Source organism: Ochlerotatus camptorhynchus, unplaced genomic scaffold (genome assembly GCF_037179485.1).
Source record: "Ochlerotatus camptorhynchus isolate MF236.1 unplaced genomic scaffold, CSIRO-AGI_Acam_v1.1 ptg000364l, whole genome shotgun sequence".
Taxonomy (NCBI): domain Eukaryota; kingdom Metazoa; phylum Arthropoda; class Insecta; order Diptera; family Culicidae; genus Ochlerotatus; species Ochlerotatus camptorhynchus.
Window position 1 is genome coordinate 862,056 of NW_027040852.1, and position 14,119 is coordinate 876,174.

A 14,119-nucleotide genomic window follows, 5' to 3' on the forward strand; every position below is an offset into this window, starting at 1 on the left:
CCGTTCCACGATGCAACTGACGAACGATCTGCTTGTGAAACTTTATTGGTACGAACATAACACAATTTCCGACGAATTGAATTCCATCTCGTCTAGCGAAAAACTTCTTGACATCAGGATCAGAAATCTGCTTCGCATATAGGGTTTTTGATCTAATTTCCGTCCTACTAAGCACAACCCGCGCTTTACATCTCTTTTCTGAACGAGTTTAAACAAAAAATGGATTATTTCTATCAAAGATGACTTGCAAATTTATTCACCTTTCCATACGTACCGTTGGATTTGATAAAGAGTCACAAATTCTTGAGATATTGTCTAAAATCTAACGCTGCTTCTTGATTCTAAATTCGTTCTACAAGTTTAAATTCCGTCCTAACGCATTGAAACGTCATTAGATTTTCTTCGTCCTACGGATAAACGTAGAAAAAGGGGATTCGCTAGGAGCGCTTCTTTTGTTTTGAGAACAATGAGCGTAAATATTCATACAATGCACTCTAACAGGATTTATGTTGTAGCTAATGAACTAACGCATCGGAACAAACCTATTATTGATTTGTGCACGGTGAAATCATTGATATTATTGATCTTTTCTGATCGATAGAACGGAAATGGGCAATTAAGACGAAGTAGCGCTCTACAATACTGGCCAACCTTCGTTCAGGCAATTCACCACTTGCTAAAGAACTGGATCCACAGCCACAATCATCTGATGCGTGACTGGAAGGTTGCTGTTGGTGTCGTTGAGCATTGCTTTGGCTTCCAATTCGACGTACACGGCGGCTATCACGTAATCCTCGTCGGGTCTATGATGCGATGACATTTGCCGGGACAGGAAATCTGCGTAACCAAAATTCGTAGATGAAACGTGATGGATGTCGAAATCGTACAGCAGGAGTGTCAAAGCCCAGCACTGCAAACGAGCAGTGCAACGGTTGATGATCGGTTTGCAGGAGGAAGTGTCGTTCTTACAGTATCTTGTGGAAACGGGTGACAGCGAATTTCAGGGTTAATGCTTCCTTCTCCACTTGTCCGTACCCAAGTAACAATTTTGGTTTTATGAGGGTTCTGTAGACCATGATTTATACTTGTAGAATGCTATAAAACCGCGATAAAACCTGCAATGTTAGGGTTGTTCATCTCTACTGGGGTCAGTAAGCGCGAGGCATGAGCGTTTGCCTCCACTTCACTGGTCGGAAAGCGATGCATGATGATAGCGCCAAGACCGTACTTCGATGCATCTGCTGCAACAATGATCTCCTTTGACGGGTCGTAGTGTGTAAGCAGCAGGTCGAAAAGTAAAATGCTCTTGAACTGCTCGAAAGATTTCTGGCAATCCTTGGTCCAGTTCCAGCGTGATTCCTTCTTGATGAGGTTGTTCAGGAGAGCCCTGAGTTGCTTCATCTGCTTCACGAATCCACCGAGTTAGGAGCGGAGTTGCTGGGCATCCTTCGGAGGCTGCATATTCGAAATGGCTTCTGTTTTGTAGGATCAAATCGAATGCCGTCCTTGTCCACGATGTGTCCGAGGAAATCGATCTCGGAGAGTGCGAAACGACATTTTATGAGGCGTAGGTGAGAACCATACTCACGTATCTGCTCGAGAACAGCGTAGAGACAGCGATGAGGATATCGTCCAGATGCCGGCTGCCATGCTTTTGATGATGCGCTTGACTCCAGGGAGTAGTCGGTTATACTGGAACAGTACATGATGCGTGTTGATCGTGAGTAGCTTTCGCGATTCCTCCACGACCTCGACCTGTAGGTTGGCATCAGACAAATCGAGATGGGTAAAGTAACGTGCTCCAGCCAGTTCTGCAAAGAGGATGTCGGGATGAGGGAGCAGATGACGGTCACATTCCAGCGCGTTGTTCAGCTCCGTGGAATAATCGCCACATACACGGACTGATACGGGACCTCCCTTAGCTCAATCGGTAAAGGCGCAGCTACAAAGCAAGACCATGCTGGAGGTGGCTGGGTTCGATTCCCGGTCCGGTCTTGGAATTTTTCGGGTTGGAAAATGTCTCGACTTCCCTGGGCATAGAAGTATGATTGGAATTGCCACACAATTATACCAATGCAAAAATGGTACAGGCATAGCTGTAGAAGTGCATCTAGAACACTAAGTTGAGAGCACGCAATAAGCTTGAAATGCGAGGAAGAAGAAGACGGACTGATACGTTGTCCGACTTGCGTACGACGACTATTGCTGCTGCCCAATCCGAGAATTGAACTGGAGAAATGATACCGTTGATCTGGAGTCTTTCAAGTTCTGCGTCCGCCTTGGGGAGTGTAGCGTACGTTACTGGCCGTTTCGGGCAATAGGCGGGACGTACCTTCATGTACCGCTTCGCTTGTGCTTTTGTGCATCTACCCAGCGTGCTTCGGAATACCTCTGGAAACTATAGCTTGAGTCGATTGGTGAACGGATTGGAACGATGGTGAACGACATTTACCAAGCTGCTTATCGGCACAGACCGCAAATCTAACAGGTCCATAGTCTCGATTCCTAGAACGTTAAGTTCAGCGCTGCTCGAGATGGAAATGCAACCAGTTTTGGTAACATTTCCGATGGTGATCTCAGTCTGGAACTCGGCGAGAAGGTTGAGGTTGCTACCAGAAGCTGTGATATTTGGCCGATCATCTTATCAGGGCCATTATTGAGTTAATCCAAGTTGAAGCTCACCGCCATAAGAGAAGTTCGTGAAAAAATGGCTGGAAGAATTCAAGACCATTTGCTGAGGAAATTTTGGAAAATTTTCGGAAATATTTCTGATGAATTCTTTAAACAACTCTGGATGAATTTCAGAACAAATTCCAGGGAAAACATATTAGGAATTTCACGATGGTTTTTTCAACCATTTTGCAGGAATAATGCCTGGATGAATTCTTGAAAGATTTTCTGCAGGAGGAATTTACGATGTTTCCCTTACAAAATTCTTAAAGAGGTTCCAAGGGGAATTCTTGGAGGAATGCTATTTGGGATTCCAAGAGTTATTCCTTAGCATTTTGTGAGGTATTCTTGGAGTATGTTTTAAGAGAATAATCTGAATGATTGGTGAACGGATTGGAACGATGGTGATTGACAATAATCAAACTGCTTATCGACACAAACCGCAAATCGAACAGGTCCATAGTCTCGATTCCTAGAACGGTGAATTCAGATGAAAATGCGACCAGTTTTGGTAACATTTCCGATGGTGATTTCAGTCCGGAACTCGGCGAGAAGGTTGAGGTTGCTACCAGAAGCTGTGATATTTGGCCGATCATCTTATCAGTGCCATTATTGAGTTAATCCAAGTTGAAGCTCACCGCCATAAGAGAAGTTCGTGAAAAAATGGCTGGAAGAATTCAAGACCATTTGCTGAGGAAATTTTGGAAAATTTTCGGAAATATTTCTGATGAATTCTTTAAACAACTCTGGATGAATTTCAGAACAAATTCCAGGGAAAAATTTTTAGGAATTTCACGATGGTTTTTTCAACCATTTTGCAGGAATAATGCCTGGATGAATTCTTGAAAGATTTTCTGTAGGAGGAATTTAAGATGTTTCCCTAACAAAATTCTTTAAGAGGTTCCAAGGAGAATTCTTGGAGGAATGCTATTTGGGATTCCAAGAGTTATTCCTTAGCATTTTGTGAGGTATTCTTGGAGTATGTTTTAAGAGAATAATCTGAATGATTGGTGAACGGATTGGAACGATGGTGATTGACAATAATCAAACTGCTTATCGACACAAACCGCAAATCGAACAGGTCCATAGTCTCGATTCCTAGAACGGTGAATTCAGATGAAAATGCGACCAGTTTTGGTAACATTTCCGATGGTGATTTCAGTCCGGAACTCGGCGAGAAGGTTGAGGTTGCTACCAGAAGCTGTGATATTTGGCCGATCATCTTATCAGTGCCATTATTGAGTTAATCCAAGTTGAAGCTCACCGCCATAAGAGAAGTTCGTGAAAAAATGGCTGGAAGAATTCAAGACCATTTGCTGAGGAAATTTTGGAAAATTTTCGGAAATATTTCTGATGAATTCTTTAAACAACTCTGGATGAATTTCAGAACAAATTCCAGGGAAAAATTTTTAGGAATTTCACGATGGTTTTTTCAACCATTTTGCAGGAATAATGCCTGGATGAATTCTTGAAAGATTTTCTGTAGGAGGAATTTAAGATGTTTCCCTAACAAAATTCTTTAAGAGGTTCCAAGGAGAATTCTTGGAGGAATGCTATTTGGGATTCCAAGAGTTATTCCTTAGCATTTTGTGAGGTATTCTTGGAGTATGTTTTAAGAGAATAATCTGAATGATTGGTGAACGGATTGGAACGATGGTGAACGACATTAATCAAGCTGCTTATCGGCACAGACCGCAAATCGAACAGGTCCATAGCCTCGATTCCTAGAATGGTGAGTTCAGATGAAATTACGACCAGTCTTGGTAACATTTCCGATGGTGATCTTAGTCTGGAACTCAGTAAGAAGGTTGAGGTTGCCACCAGAGGATGTGAAATTTGGCCGATCATCTTATCAGGGTCATTATTTAGTTAATCCAAGTTGAAGCTCACCGCCATAAGAGAAGTTCGTGAAAAAATGGCTGGAAGAATTTAAGACTTTAAGAATTTTGGAAAATTTTCGAAAAAAATTCTAATTAATTCTTTAAACAATTCTGGATGAATTTAAGCACAAATTCCAGGGAAACATATTAGGAATTTCACGATGGTTTTTTTTTCTACCATTTTGCAGGAGGAATGCCTGGATGAATTCTTGGAAGATTTCGTGCAGGAGGAATTTAAGATGTTTCCCTAACAAAATTTTTAAAGAGGTTCCAAGGGAAATTCTTGGAGGAATGCTGTTCGGAATTCCAAGAGTTATTCCTTAGCATTTTCTGAGGTATTCTAGGGGTAGGTTTTAAGAGAAGAATCTGAAGAATTTATGAATAATTTTAGGAGGAAGTCCAGATAAGCTCCTGGAATTGAAGCGATTTGAATGGAGAGAGTGAAGATGTCAACTCCCTGTTGCTAACATTTCGTGGATAAAGAGCGGGCTCTTCTCCCCATTCATAGGGACATCTTTCTGTTGGATGACTCGTTTTCTGACCAATTGACTGATCAAGTTGTTGGAAGGAGATTCTTAACTGTCCCAAGGAAATTCATAGGCAAATTGCCTATCAATTCATCCATTTGTTTTGGCCCTTCATATAGAGATTTGCTGATGACAATCAGAGGTTATTAAGCTTGATCAAGTTCAACGGTGAGAAGGTTACACGACTATCGGACTAGTTTCCGTGCTACAATGAGTGGTAGACCACTATCAGCATCAATTACAGATAAACTCCTGGAAGAACTCTAGTGCTGTTCCAGGTACAATTCCACTGGGAGCTCCAGGATTTCTGTAAGAATTGCAAGTACAATTACAGAAAGATGTCCACAGAATTTCTAACACAAATGCTAGAGAAATCAGAAAGACTTTCACCATACCTTATATTATTAGGAATTCAACTGAGATTCTACAGGGAATTTCGGGATGAATTCTAAGATATATTTCAAGATAATTCTAGAATTGGAAGAGTTTTAGGAAGGAGTTGTGGAATTACTGTAGAATTCCTGAAAATTTTCTCGAAGGGATTTCTCCAATTATTTGATTATTTCTTGAGGTAACTCAGAGAAATTACAGGAAGAATTTCAATACTATTATATAAGAAACTACAGATTGAATGTGTGATAGAAATCCATGAACTCTTTTAACACTTATTCAAGCCTCCACTGTTCGGTAAATTATGAACTATGGAACTGTTCGGTAAATGGTTAACAATTAAAAAACTCGAAAATTAGTAAATTGATTCCGAACTTGTCCAGGCTTTGTTCAGTCAACGTCATTTAATGATAAAATCATGTACTTCTTAATTTTATTTATATATCACGAGTAATGGTATTTGGAAAACTATATTAACCTGTTCAGCTGTTCAAAAACCAGCTTAAATGCTACTGACTTCGGTGATCTAAATTCAGTGTGTACACGCAAACCAAAAATCTATTACAATCAATATGAACATCGCAGCGAATGTTAGAAGTTGACCTTGCAGGTGATGTAATGGTTTTTTGCCTTTTTTATTTCGTGTTCTGTCTGTGCTTTCACCTACACAAGCAAGCATTTGCCTTGATTTTTATGTATAACATGGTAGAACGACGCACACACTTGCCTCGAATTTCTCCAGCAGAAAAAGCATACGAAGTCGAGTGTAAGAGGAAATGAGCGCTTCTTGTTTGCTTTTAGGCTATCCTTATTCAGAGGCATGGAGAGAACAGTGGAGAAAGCACAGGTCTGATAACCACAACGTTCGTTGTTCGAGTCCAGTCGGCAACCTTTTTCCTATTTTTTTCGACATAATTAATTTACCTCACTAATACACTCTACATTTTTCGGTCTCCAATTTTCTTGCATTGGACCGCAGCTAGGTATATCGCATCCTCGGTTCATGCGGTCTCCACTAACATCCTCTGATGATGAATCCCACATAATTGTAAGCGAATCTTACATCCACCGGTTGGGTGTAAGATATGAAGAAGAAATTTTTGGGAGGGGTTCCTTCTAAGGAATTCCAAAAAGCGCTTCTGATTCAATTTTGATAAGGAAATCCTGGGTGCATTTATGGAGCAGGAATTCCAAACGATTCTCAACGAAAATTTCAAAAATTCCTGTTAAAATACCTAGAAAAATTTTCAAAGGTATCCGGAATATTTCTTGAGGAATTTAAGCGGGATTTTTAGAGGAAACTCAAGAGAGATTTTTTGGAATCAAGGAAGAATTCCAGTGTGGAATTTCTGGTAAATTTTCAGTAGCAGTTCCAGCATAACTTCTACGTGAATTCTAGAACAAATAGAGTAATGTCAACCGGTGGAAACTAACGATTTTAAATTGGCTCACTACTTGCCTAGCCTGTTGGTCCCAAGTACATCTATAAGCGTACCCCATTCTAGTCAAAATTCTAGTACTATACTCATTGGCGTAGCTAATGGTGGTGCCAGGGGGGCCAGGCCCCCTCCAGAATTATCTATAGGCCCCCTCCAGAATTATCTAGGTCCCCTCCAGATAAATTGTCTAGCTACGCCAACGACTATGCTATGTTTGTTTTAAATCACTATAAAAGTTTGATAGATAAAATGAGGGGTTCGTGGATTTTCCTATGTTTCGAGGAGTGCATCGATTAGCTTGGGACCGAAGATAGTACCAGAGCTGAGCCAAAAAGTTGAGCACGTTTCTTCGGGACCTTCTGGTCTTAAAGTTATCTCTATGGTAATGTTGTGATCTACAGAAAATTGAGGTAAAATCTCATTGGAATTTCGGAAGGAAGGAAGGCCGAATTTAGCACAAATGTGGAAGATTGCCCATAACAAACAATGATGCAAATTGTTATGCTTATCGGAATAGGTTTTCGCAATGAGGAAAGATCAAACGAAATTTACAGTCTAATCTAGGAAATTACTTACCCTCGTTGTGCAGCTGAATCTGCCCGGACTGCAGCAGACTGACCAGCACGTCCTGAGGTAGATTAGCCAAGGCCGCTGCCGGATAGATTACATTGCTTGTCACTTGAGCTTGCTGTTGCTGATGTTGTTGATGATGTTGAGCCGATTTTGATGATGATTGTTGTTGTTGTTGTTGTTGTTGTTGTTGTTGTTGTTGTTGCTGCTGCTGATGTTGTTGTTGTTGTTGTTGCTGTTGTTGAATTTGGTGCTGGAGAGCCTGCTGCTGTTGTTTGATTTGCTGCTGGAGGACGGACAGCGTGTTGCTATTCGCAGCTGCCTGTGCCGCTGCCGACGATGCTGCTGCTGCTGCTGCTGCTGAAGTTGACGTACTAGAAGACGACGTTTGTGGCGCTATACTAACACTGTGATTATTACTATTAATGATTGGATCATTAGGTATTTTACTATTACTACAACTAGGTCCAGGAGGCGAATCGGGAGGCGAGTAGTCCTCGGTATCGCTGCCGGACGTCATCGGTGAACGATCATCCTGAAAGAGACAAAGGCGAACAAACGCCACAAGAAGGGGATTAGTGCGAGATCAATTTGTCACGTAACGTGGTGATGGAATTACACAATTTTACGGCGATGAAAAACCATCGACATGGGGGATTAGCGTGTGCCGAAAGTGGATAAATTGTTTTTATCCAATTCCGGCGATGAGACGACCGACGTATGTGCGCCATATTGGTCCATTTCATTGAGCGACGACACTTTAAGCTAATAATATGTACGAGTTGGCCATAATAGTCGGAATGGTATAAAAAAGCGGTATGCTTAAAACTGCAGCAAGAAAAAAGTATATCACTGCACATTATGCGTTCCGCCACAAGATGGAGTGCAGCGCTCCAACAACGGTAAGGTATTTCATTAATAAAATATTCCACCCTGATTTGGTAATCCCAGGTAAGCGATAGGATCCGCAGTGATCGAAGATAAGTTTTTGTTACTTGCTTATGCTTGGTGCCGTATGGTCCGGATCTGTTGCCGCAGGTTTGGATCGGAACGGCCAATCCTTCTACATGCTGGCGATTGTATTTATTAATGAAGCGAAAAATTATGACGCAAATGCTCAACTTTATTAGTCGAATGAGTCTTCTTTCCGGGAATGGGAAATGGTGACAATGCTCGGTGAAGATGTAGCCGGAGTGATAGCGTGCAGGGTTGCCAGGTTTTCTTGAATAGTAGTAGCTTATGATCAAGACTTTACCTTTTGTATTCTTATTTCACCACTATTTTACAATCGGTCCAATATCAAAAGTTCTAAACTTCATTAACAACCTTTCTGAACACCCACACATTCTGTCAACCCTTCCGCTTCTTTGTGTCACATATCGTTATCATCATTATCATCGGCCGTGTGTGTGCTGTAGTTGCTGCTTGCATCCTGCAGCATTGGCATGCAGCGGGACACCATAATCATCACCAACCGATGCACATTGGGATCTCACCTGCTTTGCATCACACTTTGGCAAAGCGAGAAGACGTGCGCAGGGTTCGTCCGTTCGTTCGCTGGTTGATCCTCTCGATATGGCGGACGGTCGGTCGTTTGCTCTCGGAATGATCGAAAATGGACATTGGCAGCAAGCTGCTGCGGCTGCAGTCCATCAGTCTAGCAGTGACGACGATACACACCGGGGTCGACCCACGACGAGGTGATGCGGTGACAAACGAGATATTCTCTATTTTTATGCTGCCATATGATGACAGCAGTGGAGCGCGCGGAGAAGGTGATCCTAATTTGGATGACGGTAGCAGATCGGTTTTTTTTCACTCTCTGTTGTTCAGCTCCTCCATGTTTGAGCGGTCCCCGCAAAAGGAATTGGAAAACATCATGTTTCGAGATGTCGGCAGGTGGAAATTGTCAGGTACAGCTCAGGAGGGGGAGGTACAGGGTAGAGGTGCTCTGATAAGGCTCAAGGAACGCGGTTTGAAGACTTGATTTTCCATAATTTCCACAAAGACAAATTACAGATGCAGAAATTTTCTCGTTCGATGCTTGCGCTGGAGCGAGGAGCCGTTTTCCAGGTAAGTGAGTTTCATTGAGTACGGTGAACAAAAAGCTACACTCAACCGAAGGCTGAATGCTATCAGATTAGGTGAAGGAGACGCATTAGTAGCCGGTGATAGACGAAAAAAAAAAAATCTAAAGCGTGAGTAGAATAGTGTTTGACTTTTCGTCATACGGAGATAAACATTCTCAAATACAAGATTTTTCCACATTGTCTACCAGTAGAAGAAATGAAACAAAGATTTCTTACAGTGTTCAATCGAATTCATCACAAGCACTCCTTCAATTGTCACATGGGATGATCTTTGCTACAACCCATCCATCAACCCAATCAACAAGATGGGGTGCAGCTGCTACTGCAATACACAGCATCAATCGCATAAATTAACAACACTAGCTAGACAAACTATTGCCACTACGTCTGGGGTCCTCGGCATCCAGACGAACGCGTTCACAGGTCGTATCAAAGGGGCTCAAAACTCATTTGACACATTTTACGTCAGTTTTTGCACTGTGACGAAAAAAAATATTATTGCACATTTGGGAAGTGCGTTGAACTTCAAATTGGAATTGAGTAGCTCAAAACGGGGCAAGGTCATGTAAATTTCACACCGCTGTACTCTAACGGAACTATCAGCTTTATACTTTCATCTCCTCATCTATCGTATAAAAATTACCACTTTAGTCTGTTATTTGAAATTAGCATCTTCAACTATGTAAATCGTTAACTTCACGCAGAAGTAACAAATAGTTTAAGTCATGTAAATTAATTGCTTTGAACTTCTTAAATCAGAATCGCGTAATATAAAGATGATGATACTCATAATATTAGTCAAGGGGGAAGACAGTAAGAAATTCAGAGCAATCTAGAGTAACTCTGAGGAATTCACTTGCTCTCTGATGAACGATTTATTATTCCGTTTGTTGTCTGTACTCATCCCAGCTGAGGAGATACTAAAAAAAAATTGAGCTTGGGGGTGTGTCTGTGGATGCATTTTACTGTTCTAGCAACAGAGGCCATGACACCACAGTGATTTCCAAAAAAGTCAAAAACTTCAATAAACTGGTAGAAAACGAGATCATTTATTGAATTTAGGTATTGCATTCATTCAGTGGCATCACGTAGCCTCACTTTTATCTTCCTCATCAACTTTGAAAACGTAATTTAAAGCCAATGTTATATTCAAATCGTTCCCAAAATTTTACAGATTTATCTCGAATTAAATCAATATAATTTTATTTGTTAACGTTTTGAGAGTTTTTGAAAAGGTACATTGAGGTTAGGGCGACGTCACGACATCCATTGATTTCCTTCTTTTACTGTTAACGCTAGACCAACAATTGAAATAGGCGGAACAACCAAACGTAAACAATGGCTTTAAACGAAAATTCCTCAAGAATCAAACCACTCCCACGCAACCTAACCATCCCATTCAATTAAGGAACTTTGCTCAATCAGATGCAATGATGTCAGTTATTGAACTGACAAGCAGGGTCAGCTTCCAAAACTATATGCCCTACTAATTGTGTTTCCGTCGCAAATTAGATCAGATCTCAGAGTAAATCAGAGTAAATCTGAGCAACTCTGAGTAACAGAGGCACTCAAATGAAAGCCGTCCTCCACCATCGATATTTGCCATCACAGGTTGTGGGTTTTGCAGAGCAGAGATTTTCACTGGGGATCATTACTATAGTCTCTATATTCATAGTCTGGCGGATAGAATCTCGGGAGTCAATTGAGCTGTCAAATAGCGGAACCAATCGAGCAAATCACGACCAACAACAGCTATTGTGAACAAAACTTCGGAACCCGTTTTCTCGTGACTCAAGACTCGCCTACGCAAATTAATACCATCTTTGGGTTGGGGAAAGTTTCCCCTATCCGATGATGCTGGTGATTTGCGTTCGATTGGCGAGGAAAGAATAATCAAAGTTTTGTTTATGAAAGTTGATAGTACCTTTTCAATTGTTGGTCTACAATATATTGAATTGGTTCCGCTTTTTGATAGATCGAAATTCTATCCACCAGACTATGAATATAGCGACTATAATCATTACTTGTCTTCAGTTTGCCCCAGGGGGCTGGCATCCCTATATCAAACCAGTACGATTGACAGAAGGCAGCATCACGAGCACGGTAGCATTGGGCGATCTTGTCAAAATAATCGATCTATTTTTTAAAAATTATCGATTTATCGACTAAATCGACCCTTTTGAATCGATCTGTTTGAACCGATTTAATTTTTTTTTCTCCAAGTCCTGCAGGGTGTCTTTGGGGTTTGTTGAAGATTTTTTTTAATCATCTAAGAAAACTGCCTTGAGATTCCGACTCTAGATGGCAAGACCCACATAATTTTACTCTAAACACTCTAGAAATTAGCTACAGATAATCTTGAAATTCACTCTTAAATTCACTTCGAACTGCTAATAATTCCTTAAAATACACCTTAGAATTCATCTGAATCCTTTGGAATTTTCCTCAGAACTTTCTTAGTAGTATTATTAGTATTACTAGTATCTTGGTATTCCTCTTCCTGCTCAAGAATGCCTCAAAATATGCTTCAGAATTCTCATGGAATTCAACTTGAAATTCTCATTGGAAATGCATTGGAATAAGGCATGAAATTCCTTTCAGGCTCTCCTATGATTTCCCTAGGATATATCCTCTGAGTTTATGTAGAATACACATCGGAACTTCCATTGCATTATCTTCAGAAATCTCTTGAAATTAAAAGTCAGTCTTCAGAATTCTTTTAAATTTCTCCTGGTACGCTCCTCATAATTCAAGAAATCATGCCTCATTCTTCCGTTGTATTTCTCCTCAGGATTCACTAAGAATGCTCTCTGAATCTCTTTGGAATTATTTTCACATTTGCTTTGTAATTATGCTTAAAAATAATGGTTTGAATTTTCTTCTCACCTTGTAACTCTCATTAGAATTAAGTAGAAACTCTTATCGCTTGAATTGTTCTCAGAACTCCCTTAGAAATCTACTGACCATTTACCAGGAATCATAAGGTCCTCAGAATTACTTTGGAAGCATACCATCGAATTGGCTTGAAGTTCATCTCTAAATTAAAATGACATTCCAGTTAGGTTCGTCTTAGGATACTAGTTAGAATTCCCTTTAAGTTCGCCTACACTTCTTCAGAAACTATCGTGGTAATGTCATGTAATTCCAGATTCTTCAAGCCCGTGAACCTTGCAAATTTTCTGTGATCCATTATATTGATATTTGTTTTCAAATCTAGAATTTTGGCTAATTTTCAAGATCTGAAACTTAAATCTGCAGTTTGGATTATATTTTTTTAAGGTACAGGAATTGAACAGTTTCTTCAGCCCTACAAAATTTGCATATTTCAAAATCTGAGGAATCTGACTCATGATTTTGATTTTTTTAATCTCACATTATTAAAGATTCTGCAGATAATCCAATTTCAAACATTTGTCTAGAATCTCAATCAATCTTCATTGTCAGCCACATTTATTCTTAGAATATAAAAAAAGAGCATTACATATCTCATTGAATTGTTCTTTAAAGTTTTGATTGACACTCAATTTTCAAGAGATTTCTTCATCTCAAATTCTCGAATTCAACGGAGATAAATAACATCGTTAATTGAAAGGGACAATGCTTCAACCTAATCAGCCCTATCAGCATTCGTTTTGGATTGTCGGAGAGGCAGTTTGGATTCTGGAAAGGGAGATCAACGGTGGATGCAATTCGGACAATGGTCGAGAGAGCCGAGAAGGCGTCCAAACAGAAGCGAAGAGGAGATCGATTTTGCACCGTGATAACGATCGACGTCAAGAATGCATTCTACAGTGCAGCTAGAAAGCCATTGCCAAAGCGCTGCATAGAATGATGGTCCATGGCTACCTGTGCTGGATTCTGAGGAGTTACTTCCAGAGCCTGGTTCTGGTCTACGAGACAGATATGGGACAACGATCTATTAGGATCACAACGGGAGTTCCAAAAGGCTCCATCCTTGGTCCAACGCACGCCTTTGCCTCGAAGTACGTATTGAAATACCTGGGAGTGATGATCGATGACCGACTAAACTGCAACAGCCACGTCGAATATGTCTGTGAGAATGCTTGGAAGGCCATCACCACAATAGCTAGAATCATGCTGAACAACTCTATTCCTAGCAATATCAAGAGGCATCTTCTGGCTAGATACTGAGGTATGGAGGTCCAACCTGCTTTACAGCACTAGAAACAAAGCAGAACCAAAGGAAACTGAGCAGTACGTTCCGGCTCATGGCCATGCGAGTCGTGAGTGCGTTCAGAACCATCTCATCGGAAGCAGTATGTGCTATCGTCGGAATGATCCCTATCGGCATCACCCGGCGGAGGACAGCGAATGCTACAGTCAGAGAGAAGCCGGTAGAGTACGGAAAGTGGTGAAGGCGGAGTCTTTGGCAAAGTGGCAATAGGAGTGGAACACAGTGGATAACGGTAGATGGACACATCGGTTATTACCGATGTGAGGTGAACAGAAAACACGGAGAAGTCAACCACTACCGGACGCCATTCCTGTATGGCCACAGCTGCATCGGTTCGGACACGCAGCGTCACCCCTCT

The 14,119-nt window shown here is 41.0% G+C and overlaps 1 protein-coding gene across 3 annotated transcripts in view; it reads right to left on the reverse strand.

Moving 5' to 3' along the window:
* The window catches only part of LOC135709781 (ras-interacting protein RIP3-like), an 80,729-nt gene that overhangs the window by 4,994 nt on the left and 61,616 nt on the right, over window positions 1-14,119 (reverse strand). The window contains exons 2-3 of one of the 3 annotated variants that reach the window (XM_065232176.1): window positions 7,936-8,011; window positions 7,483-7,872 (exon numbers count right to left, since the gene is read on the reverse strand). In XM_065232176.1, the coding sequence (XP_065088248.1) occupies window positions 7,483-7,872; window positions 7,936-8,011 (466 nt within the window). Of the gene's footprint in view, window positions 1-7,482; window positions 8,012-14,119 lie in introns of all 3 variants that reach the window. The other 2 variants (XM_065232175.1, XM_065232174.1) reach the window with 2 other exon arrangements.